At 46.7% G+C, this 24913-nt stretch overlaps 2 protein-coding genes across 3 annotated transcripts in view; both read right to left on the reverse strand.

The window, feature by feature from the left end:
- The window catches only part of LOC105181690 (SAM and SH3 domain-containing protein 1), a 388936-nt gene extending 387073 nt beyond the window's left edge, over positions 1 to 1863 (reverse strand). The window contains exon 1 of one of the 2 annotated variants that reach the window (XM_025306536.1): positions 958 to 1863. The gene's annotated coding sequence lies outside the window, so the exon portion shown is untranslated. Of the gene's footprint in view, positions 1 to 23 lie in introns of both variants that reach the window. The other variant, XM_025306535.1, reaches the window with a different exon arrangement.
- Positions 1864 to 10090: 8227 nt separating this feature from the next.
- LOC105181712 (uncharacterized) lies at positions 10091 to 12917 on the reverse strand. Its single transcript, XM_011138671.3, has 2 exons — positions 12827 to 12917; positions 10091 to 12297 (listed from the first exon to the last, which is right to left on the reverse strand). Exons 1-2 carry the CDS (start codon positions 12911 to 12913, stop codon positions 11356 to 11358), a joined length of 1029 nt encoding a protein of 342 aa, XP_011136973.3. The 5' UTR covers positions 12914 to 12917; the 3' UTR covers positions 10091 to 11355.
- Positions 12918 to 24913: the final 11996 nt, after the last annotated feature.

The following is a 24913-nucleotide window of genomic DNA, read 5'->3' on the forward strand; positions in this document are numbered from 1 at the left end:
CTGGGGGAAAAATTTAGAACGACCACTCGGCTCTTCCCAGCAAACGCGCCACACGACAGCAGCCGCCTCGAGCGTATCTCGATAAATCCGGACGCGCTCCGGGTCCTTTGTGCGCTGCACCCTTCGGATGTACCTCGTAGGACCGAATCCGGCACGCTGCCACTCAGATCTGCATCACTTATTCCGGCTTTACAGTGTCTATTTACGCGAAGAGAAATGAAGCTCCGAGATTGACACGCGAACTGGCGACGATCTTGACGAAATGTACTTGAAGGAGAGAAAAGGACAGAACGACCTCGTTTTACCGCACGTTCGCGAGAGATCGTCAGTCGTTGCGAGCAATGTCGGCGTCGTCGGCGTCGTCGTCGTCGGCGTCGTCGTCGTCGACGGCGACAGGGTCGCGAGAGATCGATGATCGATGAGAAAACGGGGCGCAATTTCCGCAAGACGTGTCGTTGCGCGCACTACGCGGTGACGACGAGCTACGGAGATGACCTGCCAGTCTTGTCCGTTTCGAGAAACTCGAGAGATCCGGCGGAGGGCAGATCTCGTGGCGGTCCACGTTGCAGGTTTAAGAATGATGCGCGCGCGCGCTCGACTTCGCGAACGACGGGCTTTTTTCTTCAGCGGCTGTAGAGCGCGTCAGATGGAAGACGGTTGTGGCAAGGTTAACGCCAGATCGAAATCGACACCGAAATCTCCGCGAGGGTGTACCTCGAGCAGCGTCGTCGGGCAGCACAAAACTCGGTTATGTAGTCGGGCGGCGAGCGCGATCCCACGACCGATCGTCACCTTCGGGGGGGACCTTGAAACTCGCGACGACGTGTTCGTGTTCACTATCACATCAACTTGATATCCATGACGACGGATTGACGAGAGCGCGATTTTAGTTATTCTCGTCTCTGACAAATATTGCACCGAGAACAGGTCGCGACGATTAGGTGAAGTGTAACTCACCGGCTGAAGCGCGACTATTCGCTCCCGAAACGCAGCACGGCGAGCCGATTCCAGGAACGTAACTCGGCCGACTTCTCGGAAATGGCGTCCGATTCCGAGAAACGCAGCCTGACCTACTGCACGCAGAATCTTGTACAGTCACTCGCGCGACGCCACACCACCGGCTATTCCACGCGTTGAAGTTTCCCCTTGCGCAAGGACGCCCGAGATGTACAAATCGATCGGAACACTGGTCGAAAAATACGGCGGTTCCGCAACAGGAAGACGCTTCGCTTTGCGATCACTTTCGAATTGCTGATAATCAGTTTTCACACAGAACAACGAGTCACGTCGTAAACACGTACCAACGGTGCGCGTCTCTCTAACCAATCACACACACACACACACACGCGCGCGCGCGCGCGCGCGCACGCGCTTCTTATCGAGACAGTGACACGACAATCGGCAAAGTTCACGTCGTATACGAAAACTTGCTCCGACTTGCACGTCTCGACTTGCACCGGTCTCCGTTCGCGTTCGATCGAGACAACAGCGACGGCGAGCGTCGCGGAAGTTTGCGTCTCACACGATTCACCGGCGCACCACGACCGGCCGGTGTGCGTCCGAGTGAAGAAAAGGCTGATGACGAGCGAGTAAAGTCCACGCACCGTCGTACACGCACCACCGCGGCACACGTACAACGCGACCGGCGTTCCCCCCGGTCGAGGGAAAAACGGCGCCGACGACGCCGACGACACGACGATGGCGACGACGGGTGTACGACGTGCCCGATGGTCCTCGTCAGGAGCGCGAATCGCTCATAGTCACAAGGAAGACGTCATCGTCGATGTATACGGCGAGACAACGCGAGACGCAACACTACCACACGACCTACCACGACGCGGCACACGGCTCAACTGACACGAGACACTCACCAGAGGGAACCCCACTCGTCTGCTTTTCACGAGCTTCCCCCACCGCCGCTGCCGCTGCCACCGCCGCGCCGCCACCGCCGCCGCGCCGCAGCTAGTCTAGTCTTTCCCCCACCATCGCCACATTCCCGAGATCACCCACTACTCGCGCAACGTGCGATGTCGTCGGCTAGCGGGCGACAGTACCGGCGGCGGACGACGCGCCGCTGCATCAGAATGCAACAGTCGTTAGGATGGACCGGTCTCTCGGATGGAGCGATGCGGCGCATATCGGGACTCGGAAAACCTGACCTGCACCCGTTACGTCGGATCTTTCTCCGCGAAATTTGAGATGGTGGAACTCACAGAGGGCACTTTATCTCAATTCCGAATGGGAAGACTCGCGTCAGCGCTTGTCTCATCCTGGAGATTCTATTTCCCTCGTCTGATATACTTTTACGTTCAGATAACAATGCCGGGCGCCCCCGGGCTCTTGTTGACGTTCGGAAGAGATGTTTTAACGGAGAGAAGCGTTTTAATGTCGTCCTTCTGATGCAAATTTCTCCTAACTCTGTAGGATCGCGAATGACGACCGAGGAACGTTTGAGACTAAGTTGATGGCAATTTAACAGAATGAAATTAGCATATTAGATATATCTCGTATGTATTTTTGTTCATTGTTATTGTATATATATATATATATATATATATATATATACATATGTGTATATTCAGAATAATAAGACGCGCGATAAGGATAATTAATCTTTAGTATATTTAATTATATCGTAATACGTACATAAATACTACACAAAAATGCAGCTTAAATAACTCGTGTAATAATATTTGCATCACGCGCATAAGCATAATGAAAATGCATAAAACGAGTGTAATAACATTCGGGGAATTATACACAATTATAATATATAAACTTTCACAATGTGATGTGTGGAGATAATAATTCCTCGGAATGAGCAGCCGAGAATGAAAAAATGAATAAGTCAGTACGCTGTGTAAAGTAGAGCAAGCGATGAGCGCATCTGGGCGATAAAAGTATAAAAATGTTTGCCAATGTAATTTATGAATGATAATACGTGAAAATGAGAGAAAAGACTCGGGAATAGATCAAACTCGCGAGAGAATAGATACGAGGATTCACAGAGAGCAATAAACCTTCGCGCGTGATTAATAGAATAAGCGATAACGAACAGCGACGAGGGAGTTGCTTAATTTTGCGATAACTCTTGTCCATTTAACTTCGAAAATAATTATACCGCGTATCTTCACGCGTGCGCGTTTGTACTTTCAATGCGCGTCATCACGAAATTAATATATGTCTCATGGATTACTATCTCTTTGCGATATGATACAATGAAAGTAACACACAGAATGTAAACGAGTCGTTCAAATAAATTGCTCGACGTTTAGACCCAGATTAATTAATTAAGAATAATTAATTCGAAGGAAGACCGCGAGCGTGAACATGTGTACATTGGTAAACAACCGTTAGGGACGGTGCGCAATTTAAACCAAAACAGAGAGAATAACATTGTCCGGCTGCAGAGTTTGACGAATGCTCGTAACACTATTTAACACGGCGTTAATTTTTGTTATAACAGCGCGCGAAAAGAAGAACTCGCAGGAGAACTCGCGTTGACTCTCTGTCACTGCGAACACTCTCGTGATCGCACTAGGAAAGCACTACGGTTGTTGAAGAAGAGTCAGTATTCGATGACTACCCGTGAGGATCGTAATCAGTGCCTTTGTCAGAGATTGTGGCATTTATAAATGAACACCTAACGGCAATGGCGTGAAGCCCGTGACCCACGAGGCCAATAATCTGCAACACGCTGCCACTCAAATGGCCGGCACGTTAGCTCCGTGCTATTATATTACGCTCGAACAAAATTGGACCGCGTCGGACTGTGCAATGCGATAGAAGCGACGATAGTTCGAGGACCCACATGTGGATGGTCACTTCTTCCCCTTTTCTAGGCAGTCGTCGAGTATCCTCGGAGGGCAGCTTCCCTTGAAAGCATCGATATGTAAGGCGACGATGGGAACACACTCGCATATTGAATAACATAAAAGGCCGGAGCACTATCTAAGATAATTGTTCATTCATGATCAAAGGGCCGGTCGCATGATTCTCCAGAACAAAAGAGACTTAGAAATCAACAGTGCGCGGTAGAGCGCGTTTTTCGAGTGACGGTGCCTAGTGGTGAGAAAAATGGAAACGTTTCGTTGAGATATTTTTGCGCGACGCTCTTTTATATTATGTTATAATATTATTGTATTATGTTACATCAAATCATCACGCTTATAAAGATTTCGTCCGGTGAAACTTTTAGTCTCTCACGCTGTCGTACTAGTAACGTAATACGTATATATGATACCTCCCGTAAATACCAATTATAGAAATGAATAAGGAATTAACAAATATATATTGCGTTAAGTTTCCAACGATTTGCATAAAATATATATTGCGATGCGGTTTTTAAAACGGCATGAACACAGGAAAACCGATGGCGAGCACTATTTCGTAAAATCTCCGTTAAATGACAATGCTAGTCGCGCTAGAAGCTTACGAACGATATGATCACCGATATGTGCGTGAGGTCCGAATTAATTGAATGATCGGCATGGACGTACCCGTCCTGCCGTGACGGCAAAGCAGGGAGTGACAAGTAGCTCTCAATAACGTGATATGACATCGCGTGTCGTGGACAGGAAGGACCCTTTCAATGCAACCCTCGCTATTTCCTCGCTTTGGTCGAGTAATTTGCTTTCGAAGCAGAGGGATGAGATCGGAAGACGAGTCACCTGTCAATATATTAACTCGTTTCCGCGATACTCCGCGAATTATTATGGAGCCGCGAGATATTTTCATCATTCGTCAGCTCTTTTACGCGACCGAAATATTTATAACCGTATAATAAAATTCTCAGAGATATATTCGGATATTCCTGATTATAACGGCCGAAGAAAATTATGGCGAATTTTAACAGTCTCTTTCAATTCGTTGTTAATGTCAATTGGCACAAATGATGGATCCTATTAAAATATTTTACTCGCACAACGAAAATTTCGCGTAGCCGCCGGACATGCAGTCAGATGCATTATCATGACCCACAAATATTTTAATAACGGTTGTCGAATGTAATCAGCACATGTGAGAGAGTGTTGTCGGGACAAAAAAGAGATTGGAGTTGTTATATGTCGCGTTGCAATAATATTTTACGTTCGTTCCGCGGCTGTAAATGTCGTTTCCGTTATTTATGAAAGAATTTACCCCCGCGCCCGCGCCCGCGTCCGCGCCGGCGCGAATAATAGCATAAATCAAATTGCAACATTAGTCATTAACGAGTCATTAATTCTATGAATAAGGGTATGGAAGATTAGCATTCCGACGACTGTCCGCTGAGTATGATAAAGCATGACCTCCGAGCGAGAACGGTTACCGCATACAGAGTAGGATAAACGTAGGGTCTTGTCGGACGCTGGTTAGGTACTTGCCTTATCTATAATCGGTGCGTTGACAAGACATGACGCCACCATGAATTTGTAATTTGCACCTATATATCGGTAAAGGATCTTGCGTTAAATACGACACGAATCCTCAAATGAGAGAAAGTATACGAAAATTTGGTTTTGCATTAACATTGCAATTTCTACCATATCTGAGTGAAGAATTTCGAGATATAATATTGTATGTAAACTGTTGTTCTTTGATATCACAAATCACATTGTTTTCTCCATGTTGAGAGGGGAGGAGTGTAAAAAAGACCTGTTTTGAAATTGTTTAATATCACAATATTTCATCCACGTTTGATCTTTATTCTCAATTTCTTAACCGCAATTTATTATTTATGTAGCTTATTTAAATACGAAGAGATTATGTATACTATAAGCCGATATTAAAAAAATTAATGTAGATAAATAATACGATATAACATTACTTCTTTTTCCATAATTTTTTTTTTACTTTTTAGTGGTGTAGAAAATCTCTGAATAGGACTTGTGACAATTTGGAGGGAATAAAGAGGAAGGAGTCTTGTAGAGGACAAGAGTGATAGATTTTAAATTTTCACTCGGGCACTTTTTTAAGCACCACGCGTGTTACGCCCCTGATAAGTACCACATGTGTAACGGCCCTGATGGTCAGAACCGAATATTTTCAAAAGTGTTCGTAGTTTTGGTTTGGCGGCCACTCAGGGTAGTAAGTAACGATGTTACCGATTAATCTAAGACTTGGCTCGTTTTGTCGATTGATCTGGTATTCTCTAACGTCGCGCGTATACGAGTTATGTTCCCGAATGAGTACCGAATACCTTATTACATATTGAACCGATGAATCAGACACATATCGCGACGCGTAACACAAGTATGCGGTGCGGTTAGATATCACTCCCATAGACTCATTATATCTAATCAAACTCTCGTTGATATCGCGCTAATTAGCATTTGCATCTTTTTATCGAATCGTCGTATCTACGCGAGTGTGAGGTTTAGCGTCAGTGTCAGTGTCAGTATCGCGGTGGAATATTCGGAGAAGTCGCGGGAGCAGGACCTAACCTAACCTAACTTAACCCTCATCGGGACAGAAGATGCAGCAGAGGACACGGTCAGCAGCGCATACGTGATTCTTAGGTATGTCGAATCATTTATTATGCAAGACGCTTGTGAATCTTTGCGAAACTTTTCGACTTGAATGTAGCGAAGTAACTAATAGATACTGAGGTACTTTAGTATTATACATCCGTGTTTGCAAAATTATAATAGTTGGTATCATTTACCATAAGTTGCGACATTATTGCCGTTATTAACTGAGAGAAGGAGGCAAGAAAGGAGGATGAATACCGAAACAACTTGGAACATTATTATATGTCATCGTCCTCCGGCACAAGTCGCGACGTATATACGATTTTTTAGCGTAGCTCCAAAATTGGATAGAAAATAACTCGCGAAACGCCCTTGCCATTCGTCCTCCGCTTCATTGTTTTTGCAGAGAGGACGGAGGACGATATATCATCTTCACGTCGCCGGCACAATATTCCGTACCGGTATAACGATATAAATTCTAATCGATACTCCGTCTGGCATTTAATCCTGTAACTTTCATACGGACGCCGTTTCATTGTTTACGAGTACAGTGACGGCGTGTTTACGGCGTGTTTTACCGTTTCAAAACAACCAATAAAACAGCGCTTCCTGTTCGCGGCGAGCCGTATCGACGGCCGAACACAGCCTGCGATGCTGCAACCAGAACTGCGGCTTCGCGCTGTCGTTGTTGCTGCGAGTAGCGGTGATCCGCCGCTTCTGAGAGGTCGACGTCGCGGTATAAAAAAAAAGGAGGAAAAAAAGAGAGAGAGAGAGAGAGAGAGAGAGACAAAGAGGGAGAGAGAGGAGAAGAGAGAGAGAGAGAGAGAGGGGGGGGAGAGAGAGAGAGAGAGAGAGAGAGAGTAAATTTCCGCTAGCCGAGGTCGAGTAGCCAAAGTGCTCAAAAATATCGACGTTAACTGCCGATTCGTTTGACTGCAACCGAGGAAGAAAACGCCGCGACCTGATGCTGCGAAATAGCCATCGTAAATAGCGGGTTCGCGCCCCAAACATAAAACCCGAACGAGCCGGTCGAGCTTAAGGCGGACAGCCGTTTCGAAAAAAAAACAGCAGTGCGCATAGCTTTATAAGCGTTATGCGCATATATCAGCCGCGTTAACTGCCGATATAAAATCCAAGGGAAAAGATTCTGACACGCGCTTCGCTTCGTGTCGCAGTCCGATCTCGTGTTCGCTCGTTCGCGCTGCCAGGTGGACGTTGGGTTGGTAGGTGGATAGGTAGGTAGGTTACGATATTGTAATTAAATAGACGACGCTCGCCGTATTTCACGGTGATTCACCGTCGCTAGACGAGTCGTTCCCATCTCGTGTCATTAACGCTTTACGGTGCCGCGACTTGCCGGGTCCAGATTGCAACGGCGCGGTATTGTCGCGACGACAATTTTTCGGCTCCGTTCTGCTACATTACGCGACTCGCGCTCCGCGAATGCGAATGCGCGATTTATCGCTCCGCCCCAATATTTCATCCCAAAAGAAAAGAAGAGAGAGAGAGAGAGAGAGAGAGAGAGAGAGAGAGAGAGAGAGAGAGAGAGAGGAAAGCGCTAGCGCGTTTTTCCTTCGCCCACTCTCGAATAATTTCGTGACATTTATCGTTCAAGGCGCTCGTAAACTTGCGTAAACAGCAAGTACGGTGGCCCTATTCGGCATGTATCTAAGAGCGTACTATAAAGCGTGGCCCATGAAAAGAATTCCGCGCTCTAGGATACGTTTAATAACGGATCGTAAAGAGCGAGCAATAAATGATAATGATAGCGAGAGGCCCGTTCTATGAAAACGTTACTTGCTGCGAATATCCCGACAGTTCGTAACACGAGACTAATTTCTGTTTTTCCCGGCTGCGCCTTACGCAGCAAAGGGCGCTGGCGAGCGATGCCTTGGAATCTGCGTAATTAAGCGAGGGTCTCGCGAATAAATTTACATCGTCGGTAAATCCTTCACATTAGATAAATGCTCACAATTAGCTTCCATTCCCGCTGCGCTCCACGCGTTTTGGATTCACCGAGGCTGTCGCTCCGGTAATTAAATAATGTTGCAGTCGTTACAGTTGCACGCGAGGATGATATTCTTTTATTGTTAGCGCGTTTTACTTTTGCTTCTATTAATTATTACTTAAATGAGCATACGTATACGGGCGTTAATTATAAATCTGTGTGTAGTGTTCAACAAGTTCCATCGCGAAGTAGGTCGCTCAATATTCAAGCGGTTTCGTGTATAAATTTCTCGTGTACTATCGTGCAACGGAACGTCTACCAGCTGGAGGGAAGAGAATGAGATGGCGGACTTCTGCAATAATTACAAAACCGACGGAAAGCGGTTGCCGCGTTATTCATTATTCGACATAAAACTACGTGGGGTTTGTTTTGAAATTACTTAAAGATGGGAAAGACTTAATTGGGACGTCGCGTTGGTTAACTTCGTCGATGCAGCTCCGTGTGGTGAGTTCGCGGTATCTTCATATTTCCGTAACTGAGCTACTTTACTGGAAATCGTAAGAAACGGACTTCGAGGTGATATCAGGAACGGGGGTTTAACGACACCGTAACCCTGGCTGTAGGTAGGAGGGATGCACTTCATTTCTGGACGGGATGCATAAAGGACCGTCCTTGTACCCGGAAAAGCTCGGGTTAATTCAGAGGCCCGACGAAAGTCGTAAAATAGTGCGTGACTGCCGGTTTTCCGCTAGGAAGGGAAGAGGAAAGCGCATACATACGTACATAAGTACATGCGGGTGTGTTTGCAGAGCATGTGGAGCTTTCTAGGGAAACCTGCGTGCACACGTGCGGCGTGCTTGTACGTAGCCAAGTGTACAGGATGTATCAAAATTGCGTGTTTCAATTACATTATCCTTGTTGAGCTCTCACGCTTGCGAGGGGACTGTTCTCCTAGAAATTTCACCATGAATTATAATTAATCTCTCAACTGTATCTAATTCCATTGTCAGGTATCTCGACAATTTTCCTTTAATTTAAGTTATTTTTCATTTCTTGATGACGCGCCACGTCTCGCGCAATCTTGCTCTGTGAAAAGATCTTCGATGATCACAGACTGACCTATGTTGTCTCGGCCTCGGAAAGCAAAATTATTGGCACGTATCTGGAACAGCTGTTTACACTTTGTTATTAAGATACAGTGATTTTGAGAGACCCTATATACGTCAGGCCGGTCTAATAGCTTACCTCGGATTCGGAGGGTAGGATTCTGCGCCGTGAGCGAGGCACGTACGTCTTCTACGACTAGAGAGATACCATTACGAAGATGACGGTAGGCAACTGAAAAAGTATACAACCTGCCAGGTTTTTCTATGCGAGACGCAGGAGAGGTTTGCTAAACATGAAGACACTGTCGATAGAACGCTAGCGTCCGCAAGCGCCGCGTGCGTGCGGTTGAATCGAGGTAATCTGAATTAATTTCGACTCGCGTGGCGTGGCGTGGCGTGGCTCGATAAAAGGGGAAAGTAAAACAAGCGATATGATAGGGGATTATATGAGTGAAGTTGGAGTTGAAACAATTTTAGCGGAAAACAGAAATGGGTGCGTTTATTCCAAACGATGAAAGTACGAAACGCAAGCATATTCTGTACTTTGCACAAATAGTAAACGATATATATATATATCCAGTTTGAAATAATTTCTTTCCCATGCTGTATTGCATTTCGCGCTTACTTCTTCGTTCCTCGGTTATTCAATTGCTTCGCGATTTTTTCATCCCCCTTTTTTCCGTACGACTCGTCTGAGTGCGTAATGCGAGTTAGGGACGGCATCGGGCAGAATCGGGCATCCCAGCCCAGCGTAGAGCCGAGATCACAGCCGAGGGCGGTGCGAAACGGTTATGTGGTTGTGTGCTAAAGCACAAGGTCAAAGTTTCGGCAATTTGGGATGCGATGCGGGTAAGGAGGCAGCAACTTTAATCACTTTCGAATCGGGGTAAATCTACTCGCGTATCTCGAACTCGCAGGTTCGCATCGCGTGAACCTCTTTATTACCTCTTTATGAGAAGATTCGACTCGAAAGGGATATATTGTGTCGGAGGCACGAGTGTGGGTCGATTAAATCAATGGGCAATCTTAAATTAACAAAATCGGACAAAATCCGGGCTTTATTTTCACTTTCACGAATTGTAGAATTTCTCTAATGAGCGGTGCGAATAGGCTCTCTCTTTTGTACATCTTTACGCGCCTCAATAGACGAATAAATACAGTTACAAACAATTTCGCGCGTATGATCGTATCATTCCGCCGCGCCGGGAACGCAATTCAGCTGTAAACGTGCAAGCGATACATCTTGAGAAAATTGTTAGCGGTTCTCTCCCGCTTATACGCTGTATTACCATAACAGGAAGTATTCAATAGATTCTCGTATTTCGCATCTCCCCCCCGCATCACACGTCCCGCAAGAGATTATTCATCTCCCTGGACTTCGTATCGCGTTACTTTCACGCCCTCGAAACGCATCACTCTTTCTTTCCTTCGTCACCGTTGAGCGCGCGAAAGTAAACATATACATATATATATGCGCGCGCGCATGTGTGTGTGTGTGTGTGTGTGTGTGTTCGTGTGTTCGTGTGTATGCGTGTAGATGTGTGTATGCGCGCGCGCGCGCGCATTATCCCTTTCGTTTCGTTGCGGTTTTAGGTGGAATTTTAATCGAGGCCTCGAGACCTCGCGGACATTCCGCTGCCGTTGCAACAGCAGCAGCAGTCGTCGCCGTCGCCCGCGCCGCTGCGTGCGAGAATCCATATAAATATCAAGTGAAACGCGGGACAAATATATGCGGCATGAGCGGCTATGAGCCAGCCGCGTTATATCCGGGAAAATTCGAAAACGGCAGATGTATCGCGTCGGCGTGCGAATCAAGACGTCGCTCGCAAAACGGCAAATCTCTCGACGCGACTTAAAGGAATTTCTTCGCTGGTACTGGATACGAGTATCCCTCAGACTCGGCGTGAGCGTTCAGGTGGATGTCTGAACCGGCGAAAGCGTGGGCATGCTCGCCGTGCGCGATAGCGCCGATCTCGTGGCCGCCGTGGATGCCGGCATCGATCGGTGCGATGGCTTCATGACCCAACGGACCGGGGTACGAGTCGTGGATCGATAGTCCGTGACCAGCTACCGGCGGCAGATGCAGAGGCAAGGGGGCCGGCACGTGGATGGGCGCGTGCGCGTGGATTGGCACCGGAATTGGTTGCGGGACCGGAATCGGTTGCGGGACTGGATGGGGCACGTGGACAGGGTGGGGTACCGGCACCGGGACCGGACGCGGCACACTCACGGGTATAGCCTTGGTGACGATCACCGGCACCGGATGAGGCACCGGAACGGGCACGGGGCGTTTTACCTCCACGGGCACTGGATGCGGCACTGGCACGGGCACCTTGCGCGTTACCGGGACGGGATGGGGCACCGGCACCGGCACCGGCACCACGCGATTCACCACGTGCGTATGCGGGTGGTGGTAATAGCCATGGCCGTAGTCGTGGCCGTAGCCGTGGCCGTAGCCGTGGCCGTAGCCGTGGCCGTAGCCGTGGCCGTAGCCGTGGCCGTAGTTATGGCCGTACCCGTGGCCGTACCCGTGGCCGTACCCGTGGCCGTACCCGTGGCCGTAACCGTGTCCGTAGCCCAGATGGATGTCGCCGATACCACCATGGTGTAAGAGTCCGCCGCCTCCGATCCCGTGGCCGATCCCGTGACCGTATCCGTATCCATGGCCGATGATGCCCGACGCGTATCCACCCGCGTATATCGATCCCGCGCCGTGCAGGAGGCCGCGTTTAGCGTGTTTCTTCTCCGTTGCTGGTGCATCTCCGGCGAGCACGGAGACGGCCAGCAGCAAAACCTAGAGATGAACAGACGCGTCGTTAGTCGTTTATCGACGGAGGAAGAAAGTGTGTGGATAATGCGCGTGTTGTCGCAAAAATAGCCGCGACCGCTTCGCACAGTTGTGTTGAAGTTTAATCCGGGACAATCGCGCCGCCCCGTGACCTGTAACAAGCGCTTGCCCGAGCAAGTGTACACCGATATGTGTACTTGGTGCAAATATTTGAAACCGTTAAAGGATTAACTAAAAAATCAATGTGCAAACAAGGTAGAAAGATTAAATAAAAATGTACGTGTTGCAGTCAAAATGGAGCAACCGCTCAAGCGCGTTACGATCGGCTTTATCTGCCGATGAAGAGAGAAGAAGGAACAGATGCGATATAATGGAATAGTTCAACTGTCCGAGTTGAACGGTTGTACACAACTGCGCTTTTCAATCTAGTATCGCGACTCGGTCGTCGCGACGATCTCGCGCTCAAATTTCACACGGCACTCGTGGCTTTGCGCCGTTTATCAGGGGATTCGCGTCGAGAAACTTCACTACTCACTAGAAACGTCTTCATAGCGAACGTAGTATGAGAAGATGTAAGCCTGAGTGTGCTCGGTGTCATCGATTTCACGGTTTTTATACTCATGAAACTACTTTCACTGGATAGTCGCTGTAACACGCCCTCTGATCTGGACTACACAGATCCCCTTCTAAATTCCCAAAATTCTGACGTAACTGACCACATTCAGCGCTGGAAGTCGCTGGAAAGTTGAGTTTGACCGGGCGAATCCGTTGCGCGGAATATGCATAAGCAACTCGGATAGCATCCACTTTTTAACACAGATCATGTCTAAAATTTGTATAATTAACACGGCTCCGGATTTCTTAATACTTGCGCGAAAGTAATTCGGTGATTTATACGTGCAATTATACATACTAGTATGTGATATAAGTCAGGAACGTGTGGACTTGTAAAAATAAAATGAGATTTATAACGAATGTATATTCGTCGGCGCGAGCTCAAGTTAAAATAACGTTCCTGTCCGCGCGTTTGTTAGCGCGTTTCATTGTCGGTCTTGATAGCAAGTTCTGTTAATTGAACTGCACTTGTAGCGTTGTTATCATCAATGATATTTTTACTGGATATCTGGAAATGTCACTTCCACGTATCACGATTATTGTCAACGTCCAGCATACAACGGTCCGATGCACATATAGAGCGCGAGACTGTTTCACGGACATGCCTCAGATCGTACAATCTTATCGGACACTGCGCTTGCGATAAAGAAATAAAAGGATACAAAATTACGATCATTTTGATCCTTCGATGAAGAATCTTTTTTCGTTGTAGCGACGGTTCTAGAAATTAACGAATTACGTGTATATCTCTGTACGTAATAACGCATTTACTTTCGTAAGTAAGATCTTATATTCAAGCCATTTGATTGATTTCGAGTCATTGAACGCGCGATGTAACTCCGTCAAAGAACATCCGTCGTCAAGTTCTTTATAAATGTACAAAACGACGAAAGCAAGATTTTCTTTCAGAAATTGCTTCGTAATCTCCGTGCGATTATTCCGGCGGAAAGCAACAATACACTCGTGCGGCGATACACACTTGAATCCGCGGCGACGCGCGTTACCTAACACCATAACAACCACCTGCGTTTAACTCCTTTCTAGTTGCTTTATTTGCCGCGGTCAACCGGTAATTGCCCTTTTACTTACAGTTTAGATGTCGGCAGCGCGTTCGTCCGGGGCGATAAATCGGTAACCATACGGCGACAATTAGCAACGTCTCGTTGAGCGCGTTGTGAGAACCGGGCGCCATTTCACAGTCGTAGTCCTAATTTCCTTACTTGAGAATTAATTGGACTTACCGCACTGAGGGATCCAATATTCCCGCTGAGCGTGCATAGTTCAAAGCGCAGGCGGGTATTAACTCAGCCGATGACGTATTGTTCGCCGCTCTCAATTCACTTTTATGGAAGTAGAAAATAGAGATGTCACCGGAGGAGAGAAACCGTATAATTCCGTGTGCGAACAGCTTTCTGCTGAAATCATTAAAATATTCAGCGCGGCTCTCGTTGATTTATAAATCGAATGAATAAGAAAATTAGGACGCGTTGACGAGTTCTTTAATTTCTAATTTCGTAGCAACGTCTAGTCGTCGAATACTGAAAATCTACTACGTACGATCGATACGTTTATATCGATTTGTGCTCGAACGAAAATAAACACGGACGAATGTATTTTCCCTTAACCTCGTGGACCCAACGGCTGTCACATCCGATTAACCAGACGTGTGTATTTAGCCGCTGGCCAAGTCCCCTCTCATAATTAGCAGTTTCCCAAAGATTTCCACTGGCAGCCCGCTGGCAAGCAACGTCAAGATTTATCCGCGTCATCCTTTTTATTCGGGTATTCGCGAGCGAGCTGCCGAGAAAAAGAGCAGAAAGTAAATGGAGACATATTCTCGTAAGAGCGCGCGCGCGCGCGCTCACGTTCGCGAAGTACGGTCGATGCAGAGCGGGAGCTAATGTCAGAGATTAGAGGTAATCCGTTCTCGCTGGCAATCGTTGAGGAGGATCCTACTTCGTTCGCAACCGGCACAGCTTCGATCTAGATACTGCAGGCAATGTCGCAGCGCCGTAGGTCCTCTCTCCTTACTTCGCGCGACTGCTGGGCCGAGGGGCTCCCTGCTTCCGTCCCTTTTTCGCCGGCAGATACATTAGAAGGAATTACGGAGAGTATTTCGAGTGACGCGAGCATTAAGACCGCGCAAGACACGGCACCGGCGGTAATTACACTAATTACGGAGTCGTTAGGATTCTTTATAAATACTGCATTTTTGTTGTTCCTTTTTTTCTTTTCTCCCTCTCCCCTCTCTCCCCCTTCTCTCTCTCTCTCTCTCTCTCTCTCTCTCTCTCTCTCTTTGTTTCTCTCGTTTCTTTTTTACCTCGCTACCGCTCTACGAGCGTGAGCTTCGGAAGCGCGACCACGAGAGAAACGCACGCCGACAGCTTTATGGAAAATTCTGTGGCTATACGGTCCTTGTTACCCTCGCCACGGACTAGTTCCTTCTTGCATTTACCGTTACTACCCAGAAGTTAGTGTATGCAGCGGCATGCGATGCAAGAAGATACAAGAAAAGCTTTTTCTTCCGGCAGCACGAGCACGTTTTCCTGCGGAATTTCGAGAAGATTTCGCCATATCAGTATTAGCGACAGGAGACCGCTCTGCTCGCGCAGCTTATTTCGAGCAATAAAAACTTCAGATTCGTTTAATGTATTCGTTTAATTAGATTAATTCTTTTCACTGCAGATGGAACCCAGGACACATATTATGAACACCTCGTAAATATATCGTCGACTTTCGTGTTCTTTCTTTCTCTACTTTCACTAAACCAGTCTTGGAAGAATTAAAAAATATGCATCTGTAAACTCCTCGCCACCGAAGCCCGATCACGGGCCCGGCACGGCACGGGTACACACATGAATAATTAATGCATCTCGCTAATTGATACGATGGGCCCACATGGACAGATTATATTAAGCCGGTTCACCACGTTCACGAGATTCGACGCAACTCGTAATGTAAACACGATTTCGCTTGTAAAAATATCCGATGTTTTTATATTTAAACGCATACGAAAGAAAAGGGATACAAGCGGATGTGTATAATATACACAGCAACATGCATAATATAACACACGGGAGACTATATTATACATATAAGCTTTAGTGATGTATCAGGCAGAGGCAGAATAGATCGAGCCGATTGCAGGAGCATATTCCTCGAGCTTTAACAAGACGTACATGTAAAAAGTGGGTATTTATTGCTGTGAGCCGCGGTTTGGTTGTCGACATTCAAAGAGGGGATGCTTATACGAGTGTTTCACTTGCGAGCGCAAACGTAACTTAAGATCACCCAGAGGAGACACGGAGAGGAAGTCGATAAATCAGGTCAGATCGCCGGTAAATCAGGATGCTTATGAAACGCATCTCCCACAGATGTGTTCTATAAATCAGGGGGCGATTACACACGACGAAATATTGCGCGACGCGTCGCGGTGGTGGCGCCTGACACGTTTCCATTCGTCGGGAATAACGTACTTTCGTGAGCGCTCGGAAGTTCGTAAACCTCTTTCGCGGATTCGTACGTCGACATTGTTTTACGGCGTGCGGGATGGTAAAGACGACGTCGGCTACGACGGGATGGAAAACGACGGGCGTCGTCGAGCCGGCGCTGACGCGAGAACGCGACGACGGGGAGAAAGTCGATTTCGCGGCCGCCGAAATAAAAACTTTTCTCGCCGAGTTTTTCGCGGAGCGCGCGACGCATCTCGGGATCTCGAGCGCGTTCCCCGCACCGTATCGAGCCGTTCTCGCGACGGCAGTCTTCGCGATCTTGACGTCCCGCGCAAATTGCAGCCGCCGGCAATCAAACTTGCCCGCCGTCGCTGAGACACCTAAAACGCGGGCGGCTGCGTAATCGTGTGTCGTTTGCGCGCGCGACGCACTGCCTCCGTTGCAACCCCGATCGGGGGGATCTGCATTTTTAAGAGACCGCGGAGCCCCGCTCTCCCCGCGATCCGAAGGTAGTTTGTGCGATCCGCGATTGCTTGTTCTCGAGATACCCACGTATAACTTTGACTCCGGAATCGAACGCGACCTTCCGCGGCAATAAAAGTCGCGGCGGATAGTAAAATCGGGCTGCCGAGGTGTAATAAAGTAATACTTCGCGGAGGTAAACAAAAGTTATTGGTTTCCAGTATGCGGATATGAGACCGCCACGAGACCGCCTTTTCCGCGTTGGCCGTTTCCGCGAGCATCGATCGGATTAACGAAAGATCGACCAGGTGCGCGGCCTCTCGCGGCGTCATTAGACACTATACGTTATTACGCTGCATATATATTATTACGCTCGCTTGTCAAATCCTTCAATTATTAATCCGCTCGCAGGTCCATCATTTGAATTATACATTTATTTGCGAGCAAGAGATCCGGTGCTTGGCCCTCCTCCCACTCACTCTCGAACTTGGAATGCTAAGTACGTAGGTACTTGGGAAAAGATCGCGTCGTCTAGAAGTCCCTCTCCTCTTTTTCGCAAACCGATTCAGAAAAGAAAGAGGACACGACATTCTTCGGGATCTCGAGGTAACCCAAAGTCGCACAGAGAGGATCATTTCATATGTACGGAAACTCACCTATATATAAGCACGCGAGCATAAATAAGGCGCCGTCGAATAATCCGACGAGCAATAGCGCTCGCGAGCTTCCCCACGCAACTTTTTGTCAGATCTGCGTCAGGTGCGGATCGGTCGGTCGGCGCGGTGCGGTGCGGCGCGGCGCGGCGCGGCGCGGGCGCCATGACGCGTCGAGCGCGGGAAGCGGCGAGTTTTCGTAAATTGCCAACGACTCGCGGAATTGCCCTATAACCGAAATGAATTCCAGGGCGGCGCGTTGCGCCGTGTTTGAGGCGGATGCTGCTACGGTCTCTGCGAACTCGGGCTCTTGGAGCGCAACGCGAGCGGCCTCGCATCGGCTGGTAATCGTATTAAAAGGGGTGAAGCACCCAAGATCGAAACTTTCGCAAGCGAGGTAACGCGTAAAGAGAAAACGGGGGTAGATGGAGAACGGCGGCGGGAGGGAGGGATAAGGGGGAACAAGAGGGAACGAGGCAGGCGGTAAAAGAGGGACGGCAGAGGGGAAGAGACAGAGGGGAGAAAATAATGGAGGAGAGAGCCTCAACCGAGAGAGAGAGAGAGAGAGAGAGAGAGAGAGAGCGACGGACTCGCTTCGCTTTGAGAGTCCGTCCTGAGGACTTCTTTCAGGAATTTCGTCGCGGCGGAGCCGCTCGTCGTTTTATCCGTCGTGACTAACGGAGCGTTAATCCTCGAAACGAATCACTAAAAAACAGTTTATTTTACGTGGTACGGAGAGCCCGTCGATATTCTTTCAGACGGAAGACTACGCTGACACCCAATAAAAGGAGGACCGGATATTGATTCTTCAATCGTTTAAACCGGTGCCGGAGAAATATTCCTTCTGAAATAATATTTCCGTAATATCCCTTTTTTCAGCAATGCGCACGTTTGATAAGATAAAGGTATTCGGGTGCGCAATTTATTTCAGCGCAACGTGAGATGATTTGTTGATTGAGTTTAACCATGATTACGCTTTTCTTGGGAATATCATGTTTAAAGCAGCAGTAGATTTCTCGTCGTTAATTTCGAAAGGGACTGATATCTTCGATAATCTACTTCAAATATTGGAATCGTTCCCCTCTTCTCTTCGCTATTATTATTATTATTATTATATATTACAAATTGTTTTCACAGTACTGTTGCTTCTTTGGGAAAAGGTTCCTTGAAATATTTGTCAGTTTAACATCGAAACCGCATAATTATTAATTATTTATTGTCGTCTTTTAATATCATACGTCAATCAATCAATCAATCAATCAATCAATTAATACAAGTCATACCAGAATCGGCACAACGTTTTTGAACTTTTCGGTATTTTCAACAGTATTTTTCTGTTTCTGAACGTCACTATTGATTCCTGTTGAATACGCGGCATAACTAATCGCTTTCATTAAACTACCGCAATCTAAAGTACTATAATATATTCAGTTTGCCTCAAAAGCAAGGGACGAGAGTTGCAAAGTGCTCCTCTCCTGCAAACAAATGCAAGTTCGTACTTTTCGTCTGGAACTGTCTGAAAGGAGAAAGCGATATTAATTCGCGCTCATAAATAACACGTTATGAAATCTTTAACACATTGTTGCTACTCTGTAACTAGTTGTGTGTATGTTTCACATTAATACGCGTTAACACCAGCCCCGATGCTACGCGAGCAAGTAGAGAAGCTCGTGGGAAAATTCGAGAAACTTTCGGCGAACCCGCATTCGCTCACCGGCATTATACCGTTACAACTTGTTACGGCATCCAGCATCATGAGAGCTTCATTGTCAAGCTTCGTACTCTAGACATCGTGGACTGATGCCTCAGCTTAATTGGAGTGTTACATACTCCGTTTTCTCCCCCCCCCGGCCGTTTCTCCTTGCTCTTTGCTACGAGCGCGAGCCGCGTGCCAGCGCCCGTCTCCGAACTTGTCACAAATTCGACGAGGTGTTGCTACCTGCTGGATCTGGAATAATTGTATAAACGTTTAACTTCTACCTCGCGACGCTCGCGTCTCATTATCTGGGACGCCAGCTTGACAAATGTTTCAAGAAGCATTTCTTGCGATCTTGCTGCTGCATGACGAGATGATCTTGCTGAGATGCGTTATACGCGTAAGCGTCTGACGTGTAGCGTTGCCTTCTGCATTTCTTCATGACACAATTATTTCGCTTCGTTATCAGGTAGCACGAGAGAAGCGCAATGCGCCGCACGTTTCAACGTAACGCTGTTGTGTCACCGTGTGTTTATCGCGATTGCGGATATCGCATTTTCGTTAAGCAATTAATCAAGAATTTTTACAAACTCTCTCGAAAACAAAGAGAATTCTCCACATTTTCAGTACAATGTCGTGATTATCCTGCCTAGTATCCTGCCATTCGAGAGCATTCGTAAAAACGTTCGCAATATTGCTCGCCCAATGATGACTTATTGCAAATGGAACCTTAAACAGAATTAAATAGCTAAAAATCGAGATATATTGATGTTTTCAGTTATACTGCAGCTGAAAAGATCTTATGATTGGCGGGTAATTGCGTCTTATGTAACACGTGATAGAGAAACCAATTCTAAACGAATGGTACATTTAACTTTGACAATTAAGCGCGGAAATTCAGCGATCTCTCTTCTGTCTTAACAACGAGAGATTGATTTCGATGTAAAAAATTTTCGAGAAATATTTCTCGTAAAACCGATGCGTACTTTTTACACAAGAGCGAATATGAAATATTCGTTTAGTCCAAAAAGTAGCTCTCTCCATTCGTATCGGCCGCGCTCTGAAATATATATCTAGATTCTTACGGATTTTCGCGCGAAACTACTAGAAAGAGGCAGCCGTAACGATCACTCGCCCCCTTGCTCCTAGCTTTCGTTTAGATTGAGCAGAAGCGTCGAGATGAAAGTAACGATCGCTACTTTTCGCACAGCAGCGACATAAATTCGAATTGGCACCGACGGCGCAGGCAGAGCGCGCTTTTCTTTTTCCCGCGCAACCCTCGGCGTAACCCTCAAACCCGCTTAAACAAGAGTAAAAGGAACGGTCCGTAGACGCATAATTAAAGACTCGACGTCGAGTCTGAGGATATCGCTTACCCTCCTGAGAAAAAGGAAGCCCGGAAAAATAGTGAAATTTGGGCTATTGACTCTAAGGGCTTGCAACAGCCAGGGAAGAGTGCGTCTCGCGCGCGACTACGACGACGACGACGACGACGACGACGACGACGGCGACTCGTTTTAATTAAATGCCTGTAATTACATTTCCCGCTAATTACCGCGTGCTACCCTCAGGAGCGCTGTACCGTTAGGTCAAAAGAAAATTGGGGCCTTGCCAAACTTTTCGTCGGAAACGCCCCTTTTTCCCCCTCGTCCTCGTCTGGTGACGTCGAGCGGCTGTCGCTAGTATCACGAGTCTCTTTACGAATGTTCCGGCGTGTATACTTACCCGACAGGTGACGCGCGCATCAAATCGCGCCACTCGCCTCGTCTTGATTGTCTGCACGCTTCGATGCGACGCCGAATGAAATCGTCGTCAGATCGTCGAGACGCGTCCGCCTCACCTCGCGCTACATAAGATGCGTGTTCTTCCGAAAAGCTAACATCCTTTCAGAATGTGCCTACTTTTATAGATTTACCGTTTCGACTGGAAATAATTAATCATAATTAAGTCCTTTGATTCGCGCTGGCTCGTCGTAATTACAATTGAACGATTCAACCGTTTTGTTACTAATAACATTGGTTTCTCTGCTCCTTTGCTCTCTTCCTTTTCCCTTCTCTCTCTCTCTCTCTCTCTCTCTCTCTCTCTCTCTCTCTCTCTCCCCCCTCTCCCTCGATCTCACTTCGAGCGCAGCTCGAAATCTTCAGGAGACGAAATATATAAGATTATGCAGAGAGTGCTATATACCTCCTATGCTCCTCCGGAGTCTCAGACAACACTAACTTGAATTCCATTTAACACTCCGGATGATACCATTCTGCCTCACCTCCTTTCCTCATCGATCTATTACGCGTTCTATGACGTACAATTACCAGCAGGAACAGACTGGTTTGCCTTACTACGTGGCATGAATGTACTCTTACATTAACTGTCGGGAATAATGCCGTTCGCGCTATAACAACTAAATCACGAGAACTGCTTCCACCATTTGTCGATCGTTAACGTGCTCAGAGCTAATTCTCGATCATTAATGCGCCGGAAGAGCGCCGTTTCAACATCTACGAAGCACTTGTTTACGGTCTCACAGGCGGGCTCCGAACTCGTTTGGAGGCCGCGGGAGAGATTAATTATACAGAGTTTACCCATTAATATCTTTTTTAACTACATGCGAAGCGATGCGGCATTTCATGTTTATTGGGAAGGTTCGTTGAGACTGCGAACGAACCCCGAGCGTTTCATGTCAAGCCGCATCGCTAATTTATTAATACCGTGGGATCTAGTGGATTCACACACGGCAGACGTAGCCAATAAATATATCTACAGTCGGAATACTGAATGAACCGTAGAGCAGTGTGTTTTTTTTCTTTGTAGATGTGCGTAATGGGGCTTGATAAATCGAGGCAACTTTTACCTCGTATCCTACCGCGAGGATATCGATGATATCGCTTGAGACCGATTAAACGTTAATTCATAAATCTTGAAATGCTTGGGACTGTGAGAGAAACGATTGATCTGGAAATCCGTAATGAGAAAGTAATTTTCGCGCTCTCACTTTATCGTGGTGCGCGTTTCGCGCTGGTAAAAGATTATCTTTATACGCGATTACTTTACTCACTCACTGCGAAGGCAATTTTGCACTATAATAAAAAATTATTTTAGAATCATTTAATGTTTAACAAGGTAATGAATAACTAAGTTTCCTGTGTGGATGTTGAAATTATAGTTTATAAATTACTTTCTGAGAAAGAGAGAGAGAGAGAGAGAAAGAGAGTGGCGTAAACTAATCGTAGAAGTTTCCGCTCTACTATCGTGCAAAGTTACCCCTGCTAGAAGATAAAGTAAGCCCATATGACAGTACTTAAATAGCAATTTCAATCTTAAGCTTCCTCTCTCGATAAGTGTAATATACCATCGTTTCTCCCTTTACACAGTTCACATTCAGTATCGATTTCATGCCGCCTCTATGACAAATATCTTCACTTTTTATCTTTCAAATATATTCGTTACGCGCGCTTGGTGGTGTGAATTTTCGGTAATCATTCAGAGGTACATCGGGATTTAAGAGATAACACACACACACTCGCAGAAAGTCGATCTATTTCTCTTTCATTTTATAACGAAAACTAATGGCTTACAAATCATTACCGCTGGATCTAAACTTCTCGACAATTGAAAGACGTACGCAATCCTCTCTGTATCACATTGGCTAACGATGACTAACGATGCAACATGACCTTAGAGATGAAGTTGGGAAAGAATAAGGCGAGCCTCGAATAAACTCGTTTCGAAAGAGCGGTCGAAAGTGCAAGCAGGTATCCGTGCGCGATCGAACCTGTGAAACGCGGAAGTCTGCGAATTCCGCATAATTTGTGAAAGTAATCCGCACAATTTGCAGTATCCGCCGACAGTCGCATAGTTTCGTACTCTATGGCGGGACCAACCGCATTACACCGCATATTTGGTCACATAATAGCAGCCTCCAGCAGCGGGAGAAGCTCCATACATAGAGAAGTAATACAATTAGATTAGAAATTTTTATCCTGATGTTATAACTAAATCAATGCGCGTGTGTAATACAGAGAGAGAAAAAGGATCCCGAGGAAAATGAATAGTAGCGAGAGTAATTAACAGGAAAATCGATATACGTGTCATTAACTGCTGAATAATTTGGGCACGGCGCATTCCAATTAGTTTCACGGATAACAAGATCACTAATTACAAGTAATAATTGTAAATACATTAATCGAATGCGACGATCGTCGGAGTTTTTGTTTCGACGATTGCAATTTGCGAACGATATTGCGACGTGTATCTTGTAAAAATATTTCTCGAAAATTCGCAAACAAACAACAACTCATGAACAACTCATTGAATTACATATTGAGAAAAAAATAGCACGCATATCCAACGCTATTTTCATGCGTATTTTATCGTAGTAGCAACGCGTAAGGTTACGTAATTCTACGATAACAAGCGGAAATGTTTACGGAAAGCATCGTCCTTCCCTCCTCCACCTCTCCTACGCTGGTGAAAAAAGATGACGCCAAGCCGGGAGTGTTTTAATTTAATTTATGGAAGATAAAACCGCAAACGTGCACTAAACAAAGTCCTCGCTGCTAACGTAACCGCGGGCGAAGGTTGTATCCTTGCCCAGAAAAATGCAGCGGCTCAGAAAAAGTGTGAATCTACTTGGAGCTCGGGGAAGGTGCTTAACTTTTTTGCAGGAACGCATGTAAGTTCAGGTTAGTAAGTAACTTCGCTTAATGAAAATTGGCCAACGCCAAAGCTCGCCGTGTAATTAAAACTCGTCCGAACAAAAAGCGGGGAATGCGAGTAGAATGTCCGCGTCAACAAGTGCTTTTAAATGACGCATTAAAATATGTGCATACCCCATCGTGTGCCGGCAAACGATAAATAAATTTCATGTTTATTCCATGTCGCCGATATCATCCCTCCCCCTCTCCCCAACACTGTTCGAGTTCTATTATTAATAGAGTATTAAATTATAGAGCGGAGAATATGTACTGAGCTGCGCCGCGCGTGGCGGGGAATGACTTTTCCATTTGCGACGCGCGTCCTTTTATTCTCTTTGGAACTCAAGAGAATTTCCAGCGAGACCACACCAACGGCGGTGTCTTCTCCGAGAGGATAGTTAACAAAAGAGAAAAGGGCGCACACATCAGACGTCCGCGGCTTTTGTGCATTCTGCCGCGCCGCCGGGTCTTCGGGACGTGAGAAAGAGTCTCTTTCGATCGCATGTTCCGCAAAGTCGCTACATTTCTCACTTAGCCAACCCTTCATGTCTCCAACCTGACGTGTCAGGGATGAATTCAAGAACACTTTCTAACTCCCGATCTTTCCCAGGGGGGATCCTCGGGTCGCGGCGAGACGCAGAAAGATCCAGCGGTTGTGCTTGCACTGCGGGCGTTGCGAATTGTCACACATATTCCTTTTGTCAACATCACTAACGTGCAAACAGCCGGCGGTTATTTCTAGAAAAAAAAAGAAAAAAAGAGAAAAAGAAAAAGGGACGCCGATTGTTTTCGATGCAACGAGAGACTTTCGTCGCACCTGTCGCAAATAGGAAATCGATAGAATCTTGCGAGATCAGCTTATCTCTATGAAACTATTCAGCTTTAAACTGGCATCTCACAACGCGATTCTTACGAACACTTTACCTGACCTCGCGAGAACGGCCTTGAGCGAATTCGCATAACACTCGTAAATTCGACAAGTGATATTCGCACGCTGTTTATTCGTAGTAATAAACATTGAACTCCCCGCGGTTCTCGAATCCTTATAGCGCT

This window comes from Harpegnathos saltator, unplaced genomic scaffold, assembly GCF_003227715.2.
Source record: "Harpegnathos saltator strain DR-91 unplaced genomic scaffold, Hsal_v8.6 scaffold789, whole genome shotgun sequence".
In the NCBI taxonomy this organism is placed as follows: Eukaryota; Metazoa; Arthropoda; class Insecta; order Hymenoptera; family Formicidae; genus Harpegnathos; species Harpegnathos saltator.